This window comes from Mesoplodon bidens (assembly GCF_964165515.1).
Source record: "Mesoplodon bidens genome assembly, chromosome: 1".
Taxonomy (NCBI): Eukaryota; Metazoa; Chordata; class Mammalia; order Artiodactyla; family Ziphiidae; genus Mesoplodon; species Mesoplodon bidens.
In genome coordinates, this window is record NC_138176.1 from 14,626,293 (window position 1) to 14,653,765 (window position 27,473).

A 27,473-nucleotide genomic window follows, 5' to 3' on the forward strand; every position below is an offset into this window, starting at 1 on the left:
TTTAGGCCCCGATGGGATGCAGTAGTAATGTTGATAATGCAAGTATCGTGCTCATCAAGTCATAATTAGATGCCACTCAAATGTGCCACTTGTAATAACAGTGTTGATTCATGTTTTTCTCGGTGACTGCAACTACTAATTAGTTAAGTGGTTTTTGGTTGGCCTGCATTTGCTGCAGATTATTATTACCCCTGAAAAAATGTCAAGGTTAGAGATGTTTCTGGCCATTTAGTGCTGCTTTATGAATTTGAATATTAACGTAATAAGAACTTCGGACAGACTTAGGAAGTAATACATTTTTGTATTTAATTTGGAGAGAAATTTTTTCCCCTGAGTTTAATCATAATTGCAGGTTAATTAAGCTTAAATGAAGCAAAAGTAATCTCTCTTTGTGTTATGTGAGCCCAGTGCTTTTTGCCTAACTTTGTTGGGTTTCACATTTGGGTGCCCTTAATTTTTCTTTTTTAAGCCAAACAAATGTCATTAAGTATACATGTCTACAGTTAAGTTTGAAATTCTGAGCATTTTCTTTTAACTAGAAATATGGGTGAAAGGAGTTGGCATTTTTCTTACTTGATCTTCAGAGTATAATTCAAGTTCTAAATTATTTTGTACCTTTGAATCTCATTTATATAAATCAGCTAACAAAAAGTCTGAAAATTGCTATTTTTGAAACATTGGTTAAATATCAAGTAAAATTTTATTTTTCTTTTGATCTTCCTGACAGTCTGTGATGTAAGAAGCAATTTATTAGCATCTACTTTCATCATCACGTAGTACATAAATCTCGTTGCTATACTTTTTTGCCCTGAAGTTTCTTAAATACTTTGTCAGTAATAAAGACTACTATTGAAATACTTAACTTAGTTAAGCTGCCATGTTGTTATTCTAGATATGAGATCAACGTAAGATTTATTTTTAAACATTTCTCTTTAGCTAATTTTCCTTAGTAGACGCATGGGTTACATCCTGCTAAGCAAAGGAAATCATGTTTGCCCCTTTTAATGTAAGAGAGGTTCTTTTGTTTAAATTAGCAGACATGTCTATGGTTATGTATACAGATACATAGAAAAGAGACACTTAAAAAATCCTCAGTAGCTTTCTCAAAATGTGTGTAATAGCGATAGAAGTTCTTCGTTGTCTTCTTTTTTCTTTCTACATTCAAATATTAGCTAAGATTTAATCAGGGCAGCGTCTTAAGCACTTTTTTTTCATGATAGCTAAAGGTCTGGCTAGCTAAAGAATTGCAGTATTCTTAATCATGGGACAAGATGTGTGGGCTTCTGGAATAGCTGACTAATCTCTGAATGCTGAGACTTTTCCCCCCTCATTCCTAGTTTCTCACATGGTTATAGAGGAAGTGAATTTTATGCAGAACCATCTTGAAATAGAGAAGACTTGTCGAGAAAGTGCTGAAGCTTTGGCAACAAAGGTGAGACATTTCAAATAAAGGAATTCTACCTGAGCTTTTAAATTTCAACTTGCTTTTCCAAACAGTGGCCTTTATCCTTTTCTGCTTTTCTAGTTCTCTAATCAGTTGTCTGCTCTGATGATCCTCATCAGAGGTCTCAGAATCCTGGAATATGATTATGTAAATATCTGTCTTAATGCAAAGATTATTTTGATGGTAAAAAAAAAAGTATTTGTGTGTGTGTATTTCAGCATTTGTGGTTTTTGTCTGTGAAAATGGTCCCAGAGTGGTCTTTTGAACTCGACTTTCCAAATGTCTGTGCATTTGGTTAAAATGCTAACCAAGTTTAAAACTAACCTAGAGTGACATGAAAGAGCAATGAGGGTTTCCTGTTTGAATCAGATGAAAAAGTCAGCCTCAGACCTTACAGTTCAGGTGATTATTTTTGAAAGCAAAGTGAGGGCATGCTAAGGGTGACCTCCAGTGCTCCACTGATTGCTTCTAGCTGATGAATTTACCAAGGGTGTAATTTTCTATATTCTGTCTCATCAGAAGTACATTATTATTATAGAATGTTTTTATCTCTGTCTTATGTATTTTGGGTTGGGTAAAATGCATCTGAACCACTTCATCAGAAAATGGGTTACAGCAATTTTCAGCCAAATTTCATTGGTGATGCTGGTTTTGTTTCTTTCCCCTCTCCCCCATCACCTACATCCAGAGTATTTCTTTGGATGCAACTGAAATTCTGTAGATCAGTAAGTCAGTCAATTTAATTTGTATGCATTAGCAGTGTGCTTGCTAGAGGTATTTGCTTAATTGTTTGCATAACAGCACTACATTAGAATTCATAAGATATACAGGCAGAACCTAGCTAAGAATATAAGTATGTGTACATAGCTTCTTTTCTGTTATTTGTCTGAAGAATATATAGCAACAGAGGCCATTGCTTTAAAAGCAACGATAACATGGGTGCTCTCATATCATTTCTATTCTCTATATCACTAGAGTTCACTGGTTGATAATACTGTTGGAATTCTCTTTTCATTTCCTTTACTTTTGGACCAAGTAGAAAAAATGTATTCAGAGCATACTAGCTGTTCTGAATCTTGTAGTGGCTAAGGATAGTTTCTGTATTTTTCTCTTGTTATTAACAAGTATTTCTGTTGCAATAGGACATCCAGAGTGAGAGCATTGACTACCTCTCAGGACTGGCAGTTTATGGAAAACAGTGGTTTGGGAGGCAGTATGTACAGGATTTATTCCTAATTATATAATTTTGGACATATGTGACTTTGGCCAAGTTAATTCTGTTCCCTGGACTGCCATTGTCTCATCTTAAATGACAGGATGAACTAGAATTAGGACTAAAGTGAGAAATGGGACAGACTTTCTTTCTTTATGATGACTTTAATCATTGGTCCCCTTAAAAAATAATTTTATTGCTATTCCCCCCTTTTTTATTTAACAGTTGATTTTGAGCAAGAGAATTCACCTCTCTAACCGGCAATTATCATGTCATAATTGTCAGGGTAGACCAGGGTTGATTTCTTAAGAATACCCCAGACCCACTGATTCTAGGAGTATGGCCCAGACATGTGAATGTTGAAAAAGCTGCCAGGTGACTGTTATATTCCTCCCTGCTTATGAGCCAGTGTGTTACTAATCTCTAGGGTCATTTTTACAATTTAGTATTGACAGTAGGACCCTTAACTTATAGTTTGTCTTCTATTCTTTAAGAAGCCCTTTTGAAAATGGACTTACGGTTTGTTTTTGAGGATACGGTGTGAACTCAGGAACTTTAGAATAAAAAACAAACCAAAAAAACCCTATGCAATTAAACGCTGTAGATGTGCTCATTGGATGTGGAAGATACTACAGCTTTGAATGCAAAGTTTGGAAACTTCATTATATGTGTGATCAATAAATGAAAGTAGCACATCCTGATTTAAGTATTAATTGTCATTTTTGGAAGTAGTTTTCACTTTCTAAGCAACAGAGTTTCTGTAAATTCTTATTTTTCTAAAGTGTTTGCTCTCAAATTAATGACAAATGGAATGTTTAATTCTTATGATACAATTTTTTTAACATCTTTATTGGAGTAGAATTGCTTTACAATGTTGTGTTAGTTTCTGCTGTATAACAAAGTGAATCAGCTATATGTATACATATATCCCCATATCCCTTCCCTCTTGCGTCTCCCTCACACCCTCCCTATCCCACCCCTCTAGGTGGTCACAAAGCAGGAGCTGATCTCCCTGTGCTATGCAGCTGCTTCCCACTAGCTATCTGTTTTACATTTGGTCGTGTATATATGTTAATGCTACTCTCTCACTTCGTCCCAGCTTACCCTTCCCCCTCCCCTCGTCAAGTCCATTCTCTACGTCTCGTCTTTATTCCTGTCCTGCCCCTAAGTTCATGAGAACCTTTTTTTTTTTTAGAGTCCATACATATGTGTTAGCTTATGGTATTTGTTTTTCTCTTTCTGATTTCACTTTGTATGACAGACTCTAGGTCCATCCACCTCACTACAAATAACTCAATTTCGTTTCTTTTTATGGCTGAGTAATATTCCATTGTATATATGTGCCACATCTTCTTTATCCATTCATCTGTCGATGGATGCTTAGATTGCTTCCATATCCTGGCTATTGTAAACAGTGCTGTGATGAACATTGTGGTTGGTACATGACTCTTTTTGAATTATGGTTTTCTCAGGGTATATGCCCAGTAGTGGGATTGCTGGGTCATATGGTAATTCTATTTTTAGTTTTTTGAGGAACCTCCATACTGTTCTCCATAGTGGCTGTATAAATTTACATTCCCACCAACAGTGCAAGAGGGTTTCCTTTTCTCCACACCCTCTCCAGGATTTATTGTTTGTAGATTTTTTTGATCATGGCCATTCTGACCGGTGTGAGGTGATACCTCATTGTAGTTTTGATTTGCATTTCTCTAATGATTAGTGATGTTGAGCATTCTTTCATGTGTTTGTTGGCAATCTGTATATCTTCTTTGGAGAAATGTCTGTTTATGTCTTCTGCCCATTTTTGGATTGGGTTTGTTTTTTTTTTGATATTGAGCTGTATGAGCTGCATGTGTATTTTGGAGATGAATCCTTTGTCAGTTGCTTCAATTGCAAATATTTTCTCCCATTCTGAGGGTTGTCTTTTTGTCTTGTTTATGGTTTCCTTTGCTGTGCAAAAGCTTTTAAGTTTCATAAGGTCCCATTTGTTTATTTTTGTTTTTATTTCCATTTCTCTAGGAGGTGGGTCAGAAATACAATTTGACTGCATTATTTCCTTAAAAGCAAGTGTGGATGCTTTGCTTTGCTAAAATGTGAAAGTTAAACTGATAAGTATAGACCAGTTATTTTAATCGTATGATCCAAGTCTGTTTAACTTGCTTATTTTGTATCTTTAAATATTCATTAAACTGTGCTCAATATAAAAACTCTATTTAAATTTGAATATAGTATAAGATTCTGTTACCATAGGGTTACAAAAGATTTATTTTTGCCTTGTAACTAATAAGGATTCTAAAACCCAAGTAGCATGCCATTAACCTATATAACTTGATGAATAATAACTACAGTGAAATTTCTCAGCCCAAATTTGTGAATTCAGAGTTCTCAAAAATTTCCACTTAGTATGGTTATAAGATTTAATGTGTATAAGTCTTATATTTCTTCTTTCAGAATGTGAAAATGTTGTTTTAGAGAAGATGTTTGCAATTTTGTTTGGCTTTTTTCTTGAGATAGTAACTGTTGAATTGAGTAATTGTATTACAGCCAAATAGTAGCTGGTAGACTTTGGTGCCTGGCTTGATAGAGGCATTAAAACTCTTTTGAGGGCAGAACTGTTAACTGTTAGGTTATTAAATATTACTTCAATGATGGCCTGGGGAGCACCAGATGGCAAAAATTAGTATTTTCAGTTTTTCATGAGAATCCTGGGAGAAGAAACATTATATAGATGAATACCTTGGTTGAAGAAAACTAGCTGATAAATGACTTTCAGAGGAAAATTAGACACACAAACTAAACCTCTTTTGTTACTAATAGCTAATATTTGCTGAATTTTTACTGTTTGTCAGTCACTATATTAAATGCTTTATATATATCTCATTTAATCTTCATATTATGGGATAGAGACTATTTTTATCCTTAGTTAGCTGATGAGAAAACTGACACTGAAAGATTAGATTATTCTAGAGGCAGAGACAGAATTTGATTGCAGAGCTGAATTCTTAACTCTGCTATACTAATTTTATAGAAATACATACTCAAGTACTGCATTCCTCTATGTCAATTATCTGTAGTATTGGTGTACATTAGAATCACCTGGGAAGCCCTGAAAAGTGCTATGCTGGGCTCTACTGCCAGAGATTTTGGTCTGGTGAGGGCCTGCATGTTGGAAGTTTTTTTTTTTTTTTTTAAAAACTCTACAGATGGTAATGTGCAGGGTTGGGCACCATTAGTTTAAATATTAGGAGGCAGAATTACAAACTAAGTCTTGAGTTTTTTCACTTGAGTTTTTCTTAAATTGTTCTTTTCTCCTTGCATTCAGAAAAGATGTCATCATTTGAGAATTGACGATGGTCCTTGAGCGTCTAGTGCCATGCTCTAGCATTCATGGTTCAAAGAACCCACAACAGTGTTCACTTGAATTTTCCATCTGAAGGAAGAGGGATTGGGAAATCATGGGTCTTGTATCTTATCCCTGATCCTCTAATATAATATGGAGGGCTTCCCTGGTGGCGCAGTGGTTGAGAGTCTGCCTGCCGATGCAGGGGACACGGGTTCGTGCCCCGGTCCGGGAGAATCCCACATGCCACGGAGCGGCTGGGCCCGTGAGCCATGGCCGCTGAGCCTGCGCGTCCGGAGCCTGTGCTCCGCAACGGGAGAGGCCACAGCAGTGAGAGGCCCGCGTACCGCAAAAAAAAAAAAAAAAAAAATGGAGAGCTAGAAGCTGGAGCTATGGGCTGGGAACTGGGAATAAAGGTCTGTGTCTGATTCCCTGAATAGATCTCGCCATCCTTCCCAGGAAGAATCTGTGGAATGGTTCATAGCCATTTCTAAGTGATTCTTCCTGATTTCCCAGAGGTCAGGGAATACTCTAGGGAATGCTCTTGTGTTCCAGACCACGCTACTTGGGGTATATTTAGTTTCCATATTATTGGGGTAAGAATCAGATCTCCCAAATTGAAATGGGCTGGGCTTTCCCTGAGAGAAACCCTGAAGGGTCCTAATCATGATCACAAATGAAGAACCAAAGCCAGACAAATACCATACTAAACATCTTATTCTGGCATAAGGTTTACAGCAGTGAAGGGCGTTTAGCTTTCCAGTGAATTGTTTCTGTCTGTGTTTATTTCCAATGTCTGTTATTAAATTAAGAACTTGTCTTGATGGCCAACGGCCCTTAGTAAATGCAAACACATTTCTATATCTTATATTTTATGCTAGAGAAATCAATATACGAAACACTTTCTACTCAAATAAGAGAAGACCTTTTATATTTTAGTCTTGTGAAGAGAACACATAAGCAAAACCATATTTTCCTTCTGTGGACTTTGGATCAATTTTAGTCTTCGTGTGTGCCTTGTACTGACATTTATATGCACATAAACACAGGAGCTGAAGAAGGTAACGATAATTGATAACCAACTCATTTTTACATCAGGGGATAACAAATACATTAATGAATTAGGATTCCTTTATCTGCAGTGAATTAGATAGAGATAATAGAAACGTATCTTGAGCTTTCTTCTATCGTGTATTATTAGAACTCTATGTACAGATAGAAACACATTTTGAACTAGTTTAAGCAAGAAAAGGAAAAAAAAGTAGGAATTTGTTCAGAGGGATATTGGAGAATCCCATAGAATCCATGAGCTAGGAGCGTTTTAGGAATGGACTGGAGCCCTGTGGCAAACCCTGTGTCGGTTGCTTTTCTCTGTCTCTCCTACACATTGGCTCCATTTTGGCTTTGCTGTGGACTGCCTTTCTCTGTTCCTCAATTGAGTAGTGTAATGTGGTTGCCAGTAGCTACTGTATATCCAGACACATGGAAAGGAATTCATCTCTCTGTTCCAGTCTCCAAATTTCTAGAGAGGGGATCTAATTGACCAAGCTTGGAATATGTGCCTAATTCCTGGACTAATTATTATAGCTATGGCCAAAGTGGTAGGTTGTGCTTTGGGAGAACTTGGCTGTTCCCATAGAAATCATTTGGAACAGTGAAGAGGAGTGTCAGTGTACAGAAAACAGAGAGTGCCAGGCAAACAAACATTTAAAAGATATTCATAGCACAGCATCAAACAAAATATTTGCTTGAAAGAAAGTGTCTTAAATGAAGACTTTTAATGACTGTGAATAAATTGAAATTTTATTTAATCTGTACTGGTGTTTTATCTCAATTCTTCTTGTATTTATCATTTATAACTAGCATTTTCACATGCTGCTGGCCATAAGGCATAGGTCTTACTTAAAGTAATAAGTTTAATATTAGAAATTATTTAAAAAACCTCATTTAATGACTCTTCTAATTGTTACTTCATGCTGTGAATGTTGATGAATGTGCAAGACAAAAATACACTTAATTTGTCTATTGTTTAAAAATCCAAGACACTCATTTTTTTTAAACATCTTTATTGGAGTATAATTGCCTTACAATGGTGTGTTAGTTTCTGCTTTATAACAAAGTGAATCAGCTATACGTATACATATATCCCCATATCTCTTCCCTCTTACGTCTCCCTCCCACCCTCCCTATCCCACCCCTCTAGGTGTCAAGACACTCATTTGACTGCTGTTAAAATAACTGTCTTTATATTTGCCTTAGCTAAATAAAGAAAATAAAGCATTGAAAAGAATCAGCATGTTATACATGGCCAAGCTGGGGCCAGATGTAATAACTGAAGAGATCAACATTGATGATGAAGATTCAACCATGGACCCTGAGGGTGCTGCCGAGACTTGTGTCTCAGTACAGTGTCAGAAGCAAATCAAGGGTAGGATCCCTGGCTTAATTATTGAGCATGTTTTTGACTCCTGTTAGGATAATGCTTCTGAACCCTGGTTGCACATTGGAATTACATGATAATTTCAAAAAATATTGATGCCTGGTTCCTACTTTGGAAAAAATTCTGATTATTTGTCACAGGGGGTGGCCTGGTTGAGAATCATGATGCATGTATAGGGTTATGAGTACTTTCTTGTTTGGGATTAGGCACTTTTGAAAGCATTGTCTTGACAGAGGCAGTCAGTTTGCCTATAAATTTCTAAAGGATAGGACTGTGTAATAAGATATTTTTGTTAAATGAAAGTAAGAATGAATAAAAATATATTTAGCCGACACCTCCGGTTAGTCTGGTTCTCTGTTGGAATCTTTGGGGAAGATACCTCCCCAAATTGCTTAGTCTCTGCCCTCCAAGAACTTCCCATATGATTCAGGCAATGAGCTAAAAGCAGTATGTGGTATTAAGTAACTGCGGTGGTCCCCAAGTAGTGCTGTAAGGCAAGATCACATGATACATCTATTAAATACACATTAACTTTATTAATAAATAAATAAATACACACACACACACACACACACACACACACACACACCTATATATTGTTAAGGATGTAGGAAAACAGTTTGGGGCTCAGTAACTATTGGAGCATTTTAACTTACTGTACCTGTCAGGAGCAATACTTGTTTGCTTGTTTGGTAGATAAAACTTCAGCGAGAAGTATAAAGAAGAAAGTAAAAAGAAAGCCATCTTAACCTGACTTTCTGCCCCCTAACTTAAGACAAAATCATATTTATGTTGGTAGGAAGGGAGAGGAAGTTTAAAGGCTTTCCTTTTGTTTGTATTTCTCCCTTCTGTTAGGTCTTGAATGGTATGTCTCTTGTTCTTCTTTAAGATTAGCCAGCCAGTGAAGAAAGTGGTTTTAAAATAAGTCTCTGAGAACCCTTCAGTTAAGCTGGGTTCATGTAAAAAGTTTGATTTAACTTATTTATAAATAAATAACCACATAGCAGGTTTCTAACTGTCCTCGGAGAAGGGTAAGAAATTAAAAGCACTTAAAAGCTAAGTGGCAGAAGTATGTGGTCCTGGGTATAAATTTAAGTACTCTGTGCTAATCCATGTTTTTTTTTTTTTTAACATTTGAGTGGTAGAAGTAACTTTAATCTAACAGAAGTTTTTGCACTTATAGTTGCTAGTACTTTCACTCTAGTAATACAGATTTCATTAAATCTCAATAATATGAAATATGAAGTAAATTAAGAAACAAAACCCGAACACCCTGGAGAGAACATTATTAGAACAGAAGTTTTTGCACTTATAGTTGCTAGTACTTTCACTCTAGTAATACAGATTTCATTAAGTCTCAATAATATGAAATATGAAGTAAATTAAGAAACAAAACCCCAACACCCTGGAGAGAAAATTATTAGAATTAACCCTTTTTCAAATAGGTTATATTTTGAGTGAGTTCAGATAATGTTTAAGGGCTGTAAATTGGCAGCAAGTCAGGATTTTTTTCTTTAAATCAAAATCTCCAAATTATTAGCTGCCCAGTTTGTTTGTATTGCATTGTGACAAAAGCCCATGGCCATTATAAAATAAAAAAGAAATTAGTACAGTGCCTTAGTTTGTTTTGCTGAAAGCTTAAAAAAAATTCTACTTCTAAAATGCCAGATAGTTTCCTAGAATACAGGTTTGATATATTGCAGAGAAAACATGATCTAGTATATTTAACATAGTGAGCGTGCCTGATACAAAATTTTAGAAACATAGCTATATTTGGTGGGGCGGGGGGAGAAGTGATATTTCCATTGTTTTTTGCTACTTCATTTTCCTTTTAATTGTGGAATAACTTTGACCATAAGCTGCACATGGATTGGCATTTTCAATTCTTCTGACAAGATTGGTTTCTTCTTTTAAAAATAAGGCTTTTTTTCTTATTTTTTTCTTTAAAAATGCAGAACTTCGAGATCAAATTGTATCTGTTCAGGAGGAAAAGAAGATATTAGCCATTGAACTGGAAAATCTCAAGAGCAAACTTGTAGAAGTAATTGAAGAAGTATGTATCTTAGGCCCGAAAGGCAAGACCTTTAGTGTTTTAAGGTGTTTGGGGACAGGCTAAGTCAAAAACTTGCTGTTGGAAGCTAATTTCTGACCTGAGAACCATGTACCAATTTTAATCTTCTCTTGTCCCCACTATTTCAGACATACAAAAAGGTATAGAAAATAAGATCATGAACATTCATGTACCCACTGTCTAGCTCAAGAAATAAAATAGTAAAATAACATTGAAGTGTTTCCTATTGTCCCTCGTGTTTCACTGTGAGGCAGATTTGTGACAGTGATATCTGCATTTAAGTCATACACTTTGTTGCTGCTGGTGAAGAATGATTTTGCTTCACTGATGGAGGGCTGACTCAGCTGGGAAAGGCTATCGCCCTCTGTACCTCCAACACAGCCATATATGATAGATGGTAGAATGGGTTCAAGTGGGTATTTGGAGAATCTTTTTACTTCTCCTTTTGAATTGTCTTTAAGAGCAGGAGCGCATAATTAGCCTTCTTTGCATGAGGCTTCAAGGATCTGCCTTTGCAGTCTCGGTTTAACTTGTATCAGTGGTTCTCAGAGTCTGTAGCCCAAGGCTTCCCAACTGACGTGTATAGCACCTTGATATCCTTCAGATGGCTTACAGGTATGCCAGGGTATTGACCCCTTCAGCGAGCAGCCTCTTTCAGTTACCCCAGTTCCCATACACATATTCTTAAGGGCCATAATGTGAAAAAGGTTGGAAAGCAGTGACCACCAACCTCCCAGCCCCAGTTGCTTTTACTTATTGTGGCAGTAAGTGTGACTGGGAAGAAGGATGATGACGTTTTAGAAGCGTTGAACAGTGTATACCAGTTACTAATTTAAACCGAAAACAACAATATAGCTTACACTAAAAGAAACCAGTTCACAGACCATCTGGGAGTGCTGATGGGTTCAGGGTCCCTTTCAGGGACCATTACCTTAGCTTGTTTCTTGAGTATAACCACAGGAGAGAAAGAAAGACATTTTGATGCATTCCAATCCTCAATTGTAATTAGTTATTGATGATTCCGTCCCCTCCCACTTAGAGGTGTTATTGGAAGCCATTTCAGAAGGTATCTTTATTATGACTATTTCAGACATCTGAAAAGTGTAAAAAACAAAATAACGAACCTCCATATGCCTACTATGTAGTTTAATGCATAAAACATTAGCATAGTATTGAAACCCGTGTGCATCTCTCCCTAACTGCATTCTCCTCACTCCCTGCACTGTTTCCTTAAACAACCATTATTCTGAACTTGTTTTTTATCATTTCAATGCATATATTTACATTTTTACGATACCTAGTATTTTGAGTGTTTTTAACTATATAAACCTGCTTTTATAATTCAGCATAATGCTTTTGAGATTTATCCACTTGGTACATGTAACTCTACATGTAATTCTTTTTTTAAAACTATACTATGATATTCTCTTTTCCTATTGATAGATGCCAAAAATTATTTCAGAAATTTAAGTTTTGGCAAGGGGGGATTTTCATATGTATTTTGTTTAAGCCAAAAGTCAAAGTTCAAAGTCTTTTTTATTTAAAAAATTTATGTATGTTTTACTTAAGCCAAATGTCATCAGAGTTTAAAATGAATACCAAAATTGAATATTGGCTCTCTGATTAAATGATTCAAGTATTTTCTGGGTGCAGTCTAATTGGAGTTTTGCATTAAAAATGTCAGTCATTTACACTGGACGGCTAGAACACTGCCATATTTAGGGACCAATGCCAATACTCTTTGGAATATGTAAAGAAGTTCCAGATGTACATCCTAAATTAAATAGTTACTTTGAGGCTTTAAAAACATTTTAATAGAAGCCTAGCACAGTGAAGCCAATTACTGCTTTAATGTAACATCGTGTTGAAAGTTGAACAGCAATTTAAGTATCACACATCATCATATATCATGTTTTACAATTTTGGATGTTTTCTCCCCTCAAAATATCACATTTTTAGGTAAATAAAGTTAAACAAGAAAAAGATGTTTTAAATTCGGAAGTTCTTGAACAGAGAAAAGTCTTAGAAAAATGTAATAGAGGTATGTATTTCCAGTCTTTTTCCTCAAATATATATGTAATTTATTTTGTTTATATATATTTTGTGTTGTTTTATACTGGTGTCTAAAGATTCTTGTAGCAGAAATCTTCTATATTGTGTTTTCCTAACTTCTAGCAATGAGTCTCTCTCGTTCCTATTCTTTTACCACCTACCTGAGAGTCTGGGGACATTTAAAAGTGCTTTTGCTTGAAGAATTCATGACCCACTCATTTTGAAACTTCAAACCTAAATACTCTTTTGTCCTACATATATCCTGGGACCGTGGCCATATTGGCTATCTCCTCAGTATTTATATATCTGGTAGGTTAATTGGTAAACCTCTCCTCGATCCAGGAGAGATTATGATATCTACATAAATACATGTAACATTATATGAAAAACTTTTAAATTAAGAGGATATGGAAAATGGGACAAAGGGAAAGTGAGAATATGTGTTAATGTACAAAGTGCTTATTACTTACTCCGAGTTCTTGCACATTTCCTGCCTGTGTGCCTGAAGTCTGGCTCTCAGCTGTCTATGAGCCAGAGTGATGAGAGATTCATGATCATTTTTATGAATCACATAAAAATTTACCTGTTGGTCAGGAGAAGCAGACCTGGTCTCATGGTGAGAAGGAACTTTCTCCAGAGGCTACTTCTAGAGAAAATTCTGTGTAATTTGATTCCATCATCCTTGTCATAAAACACAGCATCAAGTCTCATGGGACCATTTCTTATGTCCCCTGGTTTAGGGCAAAGGAGCACAGTGCAGTTCTGCAAACATAATTCTTAAGGGAGAGGACTTACTATGCTTTTTGTTCTCCTTTTTTCCCTCAGCCACTGTCTTTCCTAGTTCAGAAGCTACAACACTAAAAGGAAACCTTTCAGACCCAGGGCCTTCCCTATTGTTATTGGTGGTAGTTCTCCATCTTTGTGTCATTCATGAATTGAGATTTTTTTTTTAGTAAATAAAGGACCTTGTAGCTAAGTGTGGGAGATGCACTAGGTTGTAACATTTCCTCTGCCTTTTGTGCATTTAAGAAGATAGAAATGGTGTAGAAGAATTTTCAGTTGTGATGCACTGTGCTAGAAACAGAGGGCTCTGCAGAGGTTAATATCATGGACCTTGCCTTCAGGGAGACCCTTATCTAGGAAGAGAGAGATTATATAAATAAATACATGACTAGGACCAACCGAATTTCTTTCAGAATCCAAGAGGGCCAGGTCATGTGAAAATTCACTTTTTATTATAGTGTTCTGGACATAGAATAGAAAGTCAGTTATCTTGCCCAGGGCCTCAGATAGTCATAATCTTCTTTGTTTTCTTTGTGAAGTTTCTTTTTTTTAAATAGGTTTGAAAATCATTTAGCTCTCAGGGACCTGTAATTCACATCACAAAACACCACTTCATTGCTTTACTTGAGTAAGACTATTAGTCTTTCCTCTGAGGATGCAGTAGATTGGCCGAGTACAGAGTTTGAAATTCTATGTCATTACGCAGCAAACCAGTCCTTAATCAGTTAGGACTGAAGTGCCCTGGAGGAACAGTTTGTGAAAGCTGCCATTAAGAGAGCCTTTTTAAAGGTTTTTATTGACATGACTCAGCTCAGGATTGAAAGTGCCTTGCTGGAAGCCAATGGAGAGACTAGTGTGCTGTCCACCTATGTGGTTCCTAGTTGGTAATGGCGTCATCACTCCCTCTGTCCCGTCTACATCATTATTTAACAGAATAGGTCACAAAATGTCAAAAAGTAGGAAAGAATTCATGTTGCTCCTATTCAACAGTATAGTCCCTTAGAAGATTTCTGTCCACAGTGATTCTTTAATTCAAAGCTCTGACCTGGGCCCATATGGATCTAAGGCTGTTCCTCTTCTTTATAAACATGGAGAACACTTTGAAATAACTTACAGATGTACATTTTTTCTTTTTATTCAAATAACATACTTTTTTGGTGGAAAGTATAGATTTATATGGGAAAAGAAAAAAAAATAGAACTCAACCCTTACAGTCCAGAGTTAAGCACTATTAACATTTTAGTGTTTATTCTTCCAGGAGAGGAAAGGGGGGAGGGGCAATTTATGGGTAGGGGACTAAGAGGTACAAACTATTATGTATAAAATAAGCTACAAGGGTATATTGTACAACACAGGAAATATAGCCAATATTTTATAATAACTATAAATGGAGCATAACCTTTAAAAATTGTGAATCACTATATTGTACACCTATAACATACAATATTGTACATCAACTATATTTCAATCAAAAAACCTATATATGTACATTGAATTGTTTATTAAATATGTTTATAATGTATATGGAGTATAAATAAAATACCAACAAAAGAAATATCTTTTTTGCCCATCGGTGCTTTACAAGCCCCTGAACATCAGTCTCTACTTGTGTTCCTTCCTTGGACTTTTATCATTGCTTTTATTTATAGTTTTGTCAGATATATATATATCCCTAAACAGCACATTATTTAATTTTGCATGTTTTTGAACTTTATATAAATGATATCATTTTGCATATGTCCTTCTGCGACTTTTTGTGTTTGTCCAGTTCATCACATTGAAGGGTATTGCTGTGGTATGTTTATTTTCACTGCTGTATAATATTTCATTCAATGTCTATACCAAAATTCATTTATCCAGTATCCATTTGGTGAATGTTTGAGTTTTTTCCAGTTTTTTTGCTATTCCAAGTCATGCTGTTACGAAAATTCTTATACATGTCTTCTGGTGCACATATCCAAGAGTTTCACTAAGATATATGCCAAAGGTAAAATTTTATCTTCAATTTCACTACATAATGCCAAATTTTTTTTAAAGTAGATCTATAAGTTTATGTTATACTCCTGTTAACAGTGTATTTGTTTCCATTGTTCTGTATTCTCTCCCAACTTGATATAGCTGTACTTTTAAATTTTTGCCAGTTGCCTCTTTGGTGAGTATAAAAAGGTAGCTATGGTTTTACTTTCCTTTTCCTTGGTTACTAATGCAGATGGTAATTGGCCTTTCACATGTTTTCCTCTTCAGTGAAATCCTTGTTGACGGGTTTTGTATGTGGCTTTTAAAAAACAAAAATGAACTCATTTAAAAAATATATCATGAATGTCTTTCCATTCAGTAAATATGCCTCTACAATGTAATTTTGATGGCAGAATATTTCTTGTACACAACATACTTTACTTACTGATCCTTCAGTGTTAGACCATCTAGATTATTTCACTGTTTTCAGCAACGATGCAGAGAGCACCCTTGCAATTAAATCTCTGTATATGTTCATGATTTATTCTTTTAGAAGAATAAATACATTCCTAAAAGTGGAATTGTTGAGTCAAAGGGTATGAACAGTTTTAGATTTTAGATTCATATTGCCAAGTTGCCCTCTAAAAAGGTCTTACCAATTTATACTCCAACCAGCAATGAAAGTGGGTGCTTATATGCCTGAATAAGGAATCTTTTCATCACCATTTTTCATCCGTATTCCTGATAATCTGTGTGGTGTATTGTCCATTTTCTTTTCCTTGTCTTCTCAAGTGTCCATGCTAGCAGTAGAAGAGTATGAGGAAATGCAAGTGAACTTGGAACTGGAGAAGGACCTTCGAAAGAAAGCAGAGTCGTTTGCACAAGAGGTAAATATCTTGCAGAGACTTCGTATTTCATTTTTATATTTTAAGGAACTTTGCAGATGACATATAAAAATATTTTTTGAAGTTGAATAAGCAGTTGTCACTTTGAATTACGGATCACCTGATTTAGGGAGCTATGGAATAGTATCACATTCATTGAACTTGGTGTCGGAAGATCTGGGTTTAAATTTTGGCCGTGTCATTCAGTTAGTAGTTGTATGTTACTAGCAGTTATTAGCACTCCCTTAGCCTCTTTGGGCTTCACTTTCACCATCTATAAAATGGGTGATGTTACCAACCTAACCAAGTGGATTTTAAAATCAAATGGCACAATTTTTCAAAAGAATTTTGTAAACTATAAAATGCTATGTCGGGGAAAGAAATTATATTTAGGGATACCCATCCCATAACTTGTGAGGGAAAGTCCAGCTTGAGTACATTATTTTTGCATGTTTCCAGTAGCCGTAAGAATCTAGGTTACATCTCAGTATACCATCTGAAATAACAACATCATGGTCTTAGTATTTCTCTTCAGCTGCTATTCAGTGCTCTCATTCTGTGAGTTGATTCTTCCGCTTGCTGTGGAACATTGTCATGCTACACATCCATTATCTGAGCCTTTCACCAGAGTAATGACTTTTCTCTCATGTTAGAGATAAGCTTTGAGCTTCTCGTGTTCTGGCCTTAACTTTGTTGCCATGTGGTTATTGGGTATTCCATGGCTCTGGGACTGGTTTCCAGGGAAATGATGAGGCACCAGTTGGCTGAACTGTAACAGCTCATGATATGGAGCTGATGTGCATGAGATTTCCATCATGTGTAAATATTTTGAATCTGTGTGCATACTGCAGGTTCAAGGAAAGTAGCTAAGGAAATATAAAACATTCTTAGGTGGACGTATCCAAGGTGTAGAAGGAAGACAAAGCATGGGGTTATGGGAATGACATTTGAAGATCAGATTATGGTTTTGTGCAGGAGTTTTTCTGTGCTTGAATGTAGCTGTGCTAGCAATGAACTCTACAAAAAATTTAGCCTGAGAAGGTCTGATTTGAAATATTATGATTCATTTTACTCAGAGAGTTTAATGAAAGGTGAGTAAGTACTGTTCTCTTATTTCCTGGAAGGAAGAAAAAAAAAAATTGAAGCGTGTTAGAGCCCTTTGGAAAAAGCTGCAGCATATATAAATAATGGAACTTGGGCTTCCCTGGTGGCGCAGTGGTTGAGAGTCCGCCTGCCAATGCAGGGGACACGGGTTCGTGCCCCGGTCCGGGAAGATCCCACATGCTGCGGAGCGGCTGGGCCCATGAGCCATGGCCGCTGAGCCTGGGCGTCCGGAGCCTGTGCTCTGCAACAGGAGAGGCCGCAACAGTGAGAGGCCCGTGTACTGCGGGGAAAAAAAAAAAGAATGAATGATTCAGTCTGCCATCCACTTGGTAGTGATTGGTGGAAACAATAATGCTGACATATTAACCCAGAATGAGGAGAGAGAAGTTTGAGGAGAGAAAGCAAGAGCGGTGGCACTTACATTACTGGTAACATAAGTATTTGCAATAGTGCTCAATGATTGTACAATATCTAGGTTTGATCTACACAGTAGTGAGAAGAAAAGATAAAGCTAGATCAGAACTAGTGTATCTTCCCTTTTCACGGTTTACAGATTCTCAGGTTTTCAACAGATAACTACAGTTAAAAGGTACACGACTTAGCTTAACCGGAGAAGTACCACTTTTGCGTTTTGTTCTTTAGTTCATTCAGCAAACATCTGGTAAGCTAGACAGTGTGTAGATAGTGGGAATATAATGGTGAAGAAAGCAAATATGATCCTTGCCCTGTTGGAGTGTACAGTGTAGAGGTGTAGAAATCAATTATTTTTTCGATTTTCATTTTGCCAAACTTTGTGTATTTGACAGTGCTTTTCTTTTTTTTTAATTTTTAATTTAATTTTATTTTTTTATACAGCAGGTTCTTATTAGTCATCAGTTTTATACACATAAATGTATACATGTCAATCCCAATCTCCCAGTTCATCCCACCACCACCCCCTCCCCGCCGCCACTTTCCCCCCTTGGTGTCCATACGTTTGTTCTCTACATCTGTGTCTCAGCTTCTGCCCTGCAAACCAGTTCATCTGTACCATTTTTCTAGGTTCCACATACATGCGTTAATATACGATACTTGTTCTTCTCTTTCTGACTTACTTCATTCTATATGACAGTCTCTAGATACATCCACATCTCAACAAATGACCCAATTTTGTTCCTTTTTATGGCTGAGTAATATTCCACTGTATATATGTACCACATCTTCTTTATCCATTCCTCTGTTGATGGGCATTTAGGTTGCTTCCATGACCTGGCTATTGTAAATAGTGCTGCAATGAACACTGGGGTGCATGTGTCTTTTTGAATTACGGTTTTCTCAGGGTATATGCCCAGTAGTGGGATTGCTGGATCATATGGTAGTTCTATTTTTAGTTTTTTAAGGAACCTACATACTGTTCTCCATGGTGGCTATATTTTACATTCCCACCAACAGTGCAGGAGAGTTCCCTTTTCTCCACACCCTCTCCAGCATTTGTTGTTTGTAGATTTTCTGATGATACCCATTCTAACTGGTGTGAGGTGATACCTCATTGTAGTTTTGATTTGCATTTCTCTAATAATTAGTGATGTTGAGCAGCTTTTCATGTGCTTCTTGGCCATCTGTACATCTTCTTTGGAGAAATGTCTATTTAGGTCTTCTGCCCATTCTTGGATTGGGTTGTTTGTTTTTTAAATATTGAGCTGCATGAGCTGCTTATATATTGTGGAGATTAATCCTTTGTCCGTTGATTCGTTTGCAAATATTTTCTCCCATTCTGAGGGTTGTCTTTTCATCTTCTTTATGGTTTCCTTTGCTGTGCAAAAGCTTTGAAGTTTCATTAGGTCCCATTTGTTTATTTTTGTTTTTATTTCCATTACTCTAGGAGGTGAGTCAAAAAAGATCTTGCTGTGATTTATGTCAAAGAGTGTTCTTCCTATGTTTTCCTCTAAGAGTTTTATAGTGTCTGGTCTTACATTTAGGTCTGTGATCCATTTTGAGTTTATTTTTGTGGATAGTGTTAGGGAGTGTCCTAATTTCATTCTTTTACATGTAGCTGTCCAGTTTTCCCAGCACCACTTATTGAAGAGACTGTCTTTTCTCCATTGTCTATCCTTGCCTCCTTTGTCATAGATTAGTTGACCATAGGTGTGTGGGTTTATCTCTGGGCTTTCTATCTTGTTCCATTGATCTATATTTCTGTTTTTATGCCAGTACCATATTGTCTTGATTACTGTAGCTTTGTAGTATAGTCTGAAGTCAGGGAGTCTGATTCCTCCAGCTCCATCATTTTCCCTCAAGACTGCTTTGGCTATTCGGGGTCTTTTGTGTCTCCATACAGATTTTAAGATTTTTTTGTTCTAGTTCTATAAAAAATGCTACTGGTAATTTGATAGGGATTGCATTGAATCTGTAGATTGCTTTGGGTAGTATAGTCATTTTCACAATAATGATTCTTCCAATCCAAGAACACGGTAGATCTCTCCATCTGTTTGTATCATCTTTAATTTCTTTCATCAGTGTCTTATAGTTTTCTGCATATAGGTCTTTTGTCTCCCTAGGTAGGTTTATTCCTAGGTATTTTACTCTTTTTGTTGCAGTGGTAAATGGGAGTGTTTCCTTAATTTCTCTTTCAGATTTTTCATCATTAGTGTATAGGAATGTAGAGATTTCTGTGCATTAATTTTGTATCCTGCAACTTTACCAAATTCATTGATTAGCTCTAGTAGTTTTCAGGTGGCCTCTTTAGGATTCTCTATGTATAGTATCATGTCATCTGCAAACAGTGACAGTTTTACTTCTTCTTTTCCAATTTGTATTCCTTTTATTTCTTTCTCTTCTCTGATTGCTGTGGCTAGGACTTCCAAAACTGTGTTGAATAATAGTGGTGAGAGTGGACATCCTTGTCTCGTTCCTGATCTTAGAGGAAATGCTTTCAGTTTTTCACCATTGAGAATGATGTTTGCTGTGGGTTTGTCATACATGGCCTTTATTATGTTGAGGTAGGTTCCCTCTATGCCCACTTTCTAGAGAGTTTTTATCATAAATGGGTGTTGAATTTTGTCGAAAGCTTTTTCTGCATCTATTGAGATGATCATATGGTTTTTATTCTTCAGTTTGTTAATATGTATCACATTGATTGATTTGCATATATTGAAGAATCCTTGCATCCCTGGGACAAATCCCACTTGATCATGGTGTATGATCTCTTTAATGTGTTGTTGGATTCTGTTTGCTAGTATTTTGTTGAGGATTTTTGCATCTATATTCATGAGTTATTGGTCTGTAATTTTCTTTTTTTGTAGTATCTCTGTCTAGTTTTGGTATTAGGGTGATGGTGGCCTCATAGAATGTGTTTGGGAGTGTTCCTTCCTCTGCAATTTTTTGTAAGCGTTTTAGAAGGATGGGTGTTAGCTCTTCTCTAAATTCACCTGTGAAGCCATCTGCTCCTGGACTTTTGTTTGTTGGAAGATTTTTAATCACAGCTTCAATTTCATTACTTGTGATTGGTCTGTTCATATTTTCTATTTCTTCCTGGTTCAGTCTTAGAAGGTTATACCTTTCTAAGAATTCATCCATTTCTTCCAGGTTGTCCATTTTATTGCCATAGAGTTGCTTGTAGTAGTCTCTTAGGATGCTTTGTATTTCTGCAGTGTCTGTTGTAACTTCTCCTTTTTCATTTCTAATTTTGATTTGAGTCCTCTCCCTCTTTTTCTTGATGAGTCTGGCTAATGGTTTATCAATTTTGTTTATCTACTCAAAAAACCAGCTTTTAGTTTTATTGATCTTTGCTATTGTTTTCTTATTTTCTATTTCATTTATTTCTGCTCTGGTCTTTATGATTTCTTTCCTTCTGCTAACTTTGGGTTTTGTTTGTTCTTCTTTCTCTAGTTCCTTTAGGTGTAAGGTTAGATTGTTTATTTTAGATTTTTCTTGTTTCTTGAGGTAGGCTTGTATAGCTATAAACTTCCCTATTAGAACTGCTTTTGCTGCATCCCATAGGTTTTGGATCGTTGTGTTTTCACTGTCATTTGTGTCTAGGTATTTTTTGATTTCCTCTTTGATTTCTTCAGTGATCTGTTGGTTATTTAGTAACGTATTGTTTAGCCTCCATGTGTTTGTGTCTTTTATGTTTTTTCCCTGTAATTCATTTCTAATCTCATAGCGTTGTGGACAGAAAAGATGCTTGATATGATTTCAGTTTTCTTTTATTTACTGAGGCTTGATTTGTGACCCAAGATGTGATCTATCCTGGAGAATGTTCTGTGTGCACTTGAGAAGAAAGTTTATTCTGTTGTTTTTGGATGGAATGTTCTATAAATATCAGTGAAATCTATTTGCTCTATTGTGTCATTTAAAGCTTCTGTTTCCTTATTTATTTTCATTTTGGATGATCTGTCCATTGGTGTAAGTGAGGTGTTAAAGTCCCCCACTATTATTGATTTAACTGTCGATTTCCTCTTTTATAGCTGTTAGCAGTTGCCTTATGTATTGAGGTGCTCCTATGTTGGGTGCATGTATATTTATAATTGTTATATCTTCTTCTTGGATTGATCCCTTTATCATTATGTAGTATCCTTCCTTGTCTCTTATAACATTCTTTATTTTAAAGTCTATTTTATCTGATATGAGTATTGCTACTCCATCTTTCTTTTGATTTCCATTTGCATGGAATATCTTTTTCCATCCCCTCACTTTCAGTCTGTATGTATCCCTAGGTCTGAAGTGGGTTTCTTGTAGACAGCATATAGATGGGTCTTGTTTTTGTATACATTCAGCAAGCCTGTGTCTTTTGCTTGGCACATTTAATCCATTCATGTTTAAGGTAATTATCGATATGTATGTTCCTATGACCATTTTCTTAATTGGTTTGGGTTTGTTTTTGTAGGTCCTTTTCTTCTCTTGTGTTTCCCACTTAGAGAAGTTCCTTTAGCATTTGTTGTAGAGCTGGTTTGGTGGTGCTGAATTCTCTTAGCTTTTGCTTGTCTGTAAAGCTTTTGATTTCTCCATCAAATCTGAATGAGATGCTTGCCAGGTAGAGTAATCTTGGTTGTAGGTTCTTCCCTTTCATCACTTTAAGTATATCATGCCAGTCCCTTCTGGCTTGTAGAGTTTCTGCTGAGAAATCAGCTGTTAACTTTACTGGAGTTCTCTTGTATGTTATTTGTCATTTTTCCCTTGCTGCTTTCAATAATTTTTCTTTGTCTTTAATTTTTGCTAATTTGATTACTATGTGTCTTGGCATGTGTCTCCTTGGGTTTATCCTGTATGGGACTCGCTGAGCTTCCTGGACTTGAGTGGCTATTTCCTTTCCCATGTTAGGGAAGTTTTCAACTATAATCTCTTCAGATGTTTTCTCTGGTCCTTTCTCTCTCTCTTCTCCTTCTGGGACCCCTATAATGCAGATGGCATTTAATGTTGTCCCAGCGGTCTCTTAGGCTGTCTTCATTTCTTCATTCTTTTTTCTTTATTCTGTTCTGCAGCAGTGAATTCCACCATTCTGTCTTCCAGGTCACTTATCCGTTCTTCTGCCTCAGTTATTCTGCTGTTGATTCCTTCTAGTATAGTTTTCAGTTCAGTTATTGTATTGCTCATCTCTGTTTGTTTGTTCTTTAAATCTAGGTCTTTGTTAAACATTTCTGGCATCTTCTCGATCTTTGCCTCCATTGTTTTTCTGAGGTCTTGGACCATCTTCACTATCATTATTCTGAATTCTTTTTCTGGAAGGTTGCCTATCTCTACTTCATTTAGTTGTTTTTCAGGGGTTTTATCTTGTTCCTTCATCTGGTACATAGGCCTCTGCCTTTTCATCTTGTCTGTCTCTCTGTGAATGTGGTTTTTGTTTCACAGGCTGCAGGATTGCAGTTCTTCTTGCTTCTGCTCAGAAATCAATTTTTGAAGTTAATTTAGTTTACCTTTTTAGTTACAAAAGGAAGATATATACCTTGTAAACATACAAATAATTCTCAAATGTGTAAATTAAAAATTGAATGTTTCTTCCTTACTTCTGTTCATACTTGTCCAATTAAAAACCAAAACCAGTACTTCCCTGGTGGTGCAGTGGTTAAGAATCCGCCTGCCAATGCAGGGGACACAGGTTTGAGCCCTGGTCTGGGAAGATCCCACATGCCGCAGAGCAACTAAGCCCGTGTGCCACAACTCCTGAGCCCACGTGCCACAACTCCTGAGCCCACGCGCCACAACTAATGAAGCCTGTGTGCCTAGAGCCCGTGTTCTGCAACGAGAAGCCCCTGCAATGAGAAGCCTGCGCACCACAACGAAGGGTAGCCCCCACTTGCCACAACTAGAGAAAGCCTGCAGGCGGCAACCAAGATCCAACGCAGCCAAAAATAAATGAATTAAAAAAACCCCAAAAACCCTGAAATCAAAACCATGATCCCCCACAAGGAAGAAACAATGAGTTGTCTTCATAGCTATGTTAAGTTTTTGTATTTCCTCAACATAATTTCAATTTTTGATGACTTTCCTGTACTTTTTGAATATATAATTTTTGCTATTTAATGTAGTTTTTCTTTTCTCTGTTTAATGGTGTGGATACCTTTTTCAACATGTAGTCCCAATATGCTGTGAAACTATTATGTAATTCGTGTTGTTTTCAGACAACTCAAATGATGATATTTTAATGTCATTTTGGAAAAAATGAATTATATATTAATAGTACAACATTTTCTTCTCATTCTTTGAAAAGATTTAGGAAAATTTCTCTGAAATTCTGATACCGATGATGTTATTTGTCTGTCTGGTAAGGGACCAACTTAATAACTCTAACCAACAAGTTCTTACCATAGCTAAAAACCAATTTCATTAGTGTTTGGTAACTGAATTTTCTTTAAATACATCTTAGAAAAAGCATTATTTAGTGTTTTATTTTAGTATCTTAAAGTCTAGAAAAGGTAGTCTAATGACTAATATTTTTCAAGTTACCATTGTTATTGAAAGGAATTTCTTTTCTGTATGTTCTTTTCATCTTATATTGTAATTTAGGGATTGTTACAGGGTTTTGCAAAAGAAATTCATGTTGTTAGCATCCCTAAGACATATCTTTATTCTTTTCTCTCCAGAATAACAGAGTTGAGATCATTTATAATCATGTAAAGTTAAGCAAGTTTTCCTGAGTGCTACACGGAAAAGGAGAGCTATCCCTTTTCCCAAGAGAGAACCAGAGTACAGAGAAGCAGTGCAGGGAGAGTAATAAAGCACCCTTGGCATTGATGGTCACCTGTGCCCTGCCTTGTCTTAGTGCTGAGCTCCCACTTCTGTCCTGGTCAGCCTCCCTGACTGCTTCCTCTCTGTTTGCTCCTGCCCTCTGAGCTCTCTTGGCAAAAGGCCTCATTTGTTGGGAAGCCAGAGAATCTCACTTACGTCAGCTGCTTTTTGCTGGCCTTTCATGTTGACTGATATATTTTCTAAGGTACCAGCAAGGGACCCCAACCAGTTAAGTTTTAAGAGGGAAAAATGTATAAAAAAATGATTTTTTAAAATAATAGTAACCTGAAAAAATAAGTCATTTCAATTAAACCATTGATCTCAAGTTTAAGATACTATGATGGAATACTGATTACTCTTCCCTAGTGTGTGGACACCTCCCGTCTCACTTTTCTCCAGCCTGGCACTTGTGCGCGCGCACACATTCATTCACACTCTATCTATACCTATTTTTTACAGGGAAATGAGGTGTTAGATGGAGGAAGAATGTAAATTTCACTTGAAAATGTTGTTGCTCTACTGTAAGATAGGCCCGATATCAGAATTTGGAAAACATTTCATGCTTGGAATCACCCATTGGCTGACTTGTGTAGGGTATTAAGGAAAAGAAATCATGGGTGAATAGAAAATAATGTTGCCTTCAATCATGTAAAGTTGCAAAGATTAAGTTAATAATATATGTAAATTTTTTTATAAAATGCTCAGTAAATATTAATATACCTTTTTCCTTCTCCTCTTTACCCTCTTATTGTTAACTACTTTTGACACTGGGGAAAAACTAATTTAAGACAGAATCTTAGGTCTAGTAGATAGCAGAGGACGGAGATTAGCCAGATGGTTAAGAGCGTGGGCTTGTAAATCGGACAGATCTGGGTTTAAATCCTGATTTTGCTACTCACTTGTGTCTTTGAGAAAGCTGCTTAACCCCTCGGAGCCTCAGTTACCTTATTAGTAAAAGTGGGGTAATAATAGTGTCTACTTGACAGTGGTGTTCTAAGGATTAGATGATAAAATGTATGTAAAATGATTGCCACTGTATCTGTCCCATAGTGTTTAGTACATTTTAACTTTTCATAGCAGATACATTCGACTCATAGGATTGATGTAAGGATTAAAATAATGTGTATAAAATACTTAGTAGAATACCTGGCATAAGTTCTTGATAAATATTAGCTGCTACTGTTAGTACTAATGTACTTTAAAGCAATAATAAATTATTAAAAACTTCAGTATAGGACTAAACTATTGTATATATACTGTGCTGAGGCAAGAGTAAAGGTTCTAAAGATTATATAAAAGTTATGAATGAAATCATAGCAATCATTACCTCTAAAATCATTATACTGTAATTCAGAAATTGCCTTTAACTTTTTAATAAAAACTCCACACACTTTTCCTTTTGTTCCAGTTTCAGTTGAGGAGATGTGTGAGAATGATTGGTATATACATTTTTATAATTAACTTTTGCAGATGTTTATTGAACAAAACAAGCTAAAGAGACAAAGCCACCTTCTGCTACAGAACTCTGCTCCTGACCAGCAGCTTTTGAAAGCTTTAGATGAAAATGCAAAACTCATACAGCTCCTTGAAGAAGAGAGAATTGAGCATCAACAAAAGGTACCAGATTTTCTCCTGGAGTTTTAATACACACACATACTTAGATTGAGAAGAGTCAGTCCAGTAGCTCATAGTTCCATGTTTTGCCTAAGTGACTAAGTCTTTCCAGTCTTTTCACCTTTTAGAAAAAATAACTACCAAATGAATTTAATTTATAGTATCCCACTAAAATTTATGCACTCTCGTAGGCTTTATAATGATCTTTAAACTGTCCAAAGGGTCAGAAGAAGCGAGGGAAAGAGATACAACTCAAAAAGAGCTTGGATAGTGCAGTTTGGAAATCCACATTTCCAAGTTGAGTTGATTGTGTTTTGGGAGACTGCATACACTAGGAGAGTGTAGTGGTCTCAAAGAGCTTGTTGGAGGGCATAGGTTTTATTCAGAGAGGGAGGAAAAGTCCGTGTTAGTAGTAATTATTTGCTTAGGGAAAATTTATGATTTTGTAAACTTGTACAAATCTATATGTTTAAAGACTTCCTAAGTGGTTATTTCAATTTGTATGAGTAGAGCTATTCCAGCTGACACAGCCTACCTGTGTGTGCTAGGCAGAAAGGATAGTCACCGTGGTGGGTGAGAAAGAGAGGCAGAGAGGAGGAGAGGCGAAGAGGTGGAACAAAGCCTTTCAAATTAAAGAAACCACTTGAGAAAAATTACATCAGTGTTTATACTACTTACAGTGTACTTAGTTTGTGAAGGAAAGGCTGTTAGCTGCCATTTGTTACCACCTGTCGAAGTCTATTTAAGCAACAATATTGACATTTAATGCTTGGAAGTTCCTGGAGTTTTTACCAAGTTGGTTGTGAGGTAGAGTTAATTTTTCTTTCTTCCATAAGAAATGTTGACGTATATGTAGAGAACCTTTAGATGAATATGTGGTAACTGTGCTTGCCCCTGGGAAAGAGGCCTGGGGAGTAGGATGGAAGGGAAATAATTTTTTTTGTCCCCATATGCAGGAATTACCTTTTCAAATGAAGGGAATGAAAGAAGGTTTATTTTTATTTAGCTTATGCTAGAAATTTTGGTTCTGAAAAGTTCTACTACTGTAGTTAACTCATTTAGTAAATAATGCGTGCAAGAACCTAGTAAATTGTATTGAGGATGGGACTAAGTTGTTGTGTATGTTCCATGTTGGGGTAGTGGGAAAGGTACTGAAGATTAGGTAAAAGTTATAAACGAACTTATAGCAGTCAGTAAAACTTATACTATACCATACAATTATTCTGGATAATCTTTCAGGTATGTGGTTTAAAATATTTCTTACCTATAAGTTCCCTTGCAGATTCAGCAATCTTTAAAACACAGCTGTGTTGTTTTTATGATTATAATAAAACAAATTTTTAAAATACAGAAAAAGCTAAAGCAGAAA

The 27,473-nt window shown here is 36.2% G+C and overlaps 1 protein-coding gene across 7 annotated transcripts in view; it reads left to right on the forward strand.

Annotated features, from left to right (window-relative positions):
- SHTN1 (shootin 1) overlaps positions 1 to 27,473 on the forward strand; it is a 106,002-nt gene that overhangs the window by 31,697 nt on the left and 46,832 nt on the right. For 5 of the 7 annotated variants that reach the window (XM_081243773.1, XM_081243769.1, XM_081243772.1 and 2 more), the window contains 6 exons: positions 1,338 to 1,432; positions 8,257 to 8,425; positions 10,393 to 10,490; positions 12,468 to 12,549; positions 16,092 to 16,186; positions 25,961 to 26,107. In XM_081243773.1, coding sequence (XP_081099899.1) covers positions 1,338 to 1,432; positions 8,257 to 8,425; positions 10,393 to 10,490; positions 12,468 to 12,549; positions 16,092 to 16,186; positions 25,961 to 26,107 — 686 coding nt within the window. The remainder of the gene's footprint in view (positions 1 to 1,337; positions 1,433 to 8,256; positions 8,426 to 10,392; positions 10,491 to 12,467; positions 12,550 to 16,091; positions 16,187 to 25,960; positions 26,108 to 27,473) is intronic. The other 2 variants (XM_081243768.1, XM_081243771.1) reach the window with 1 other exon arrangement.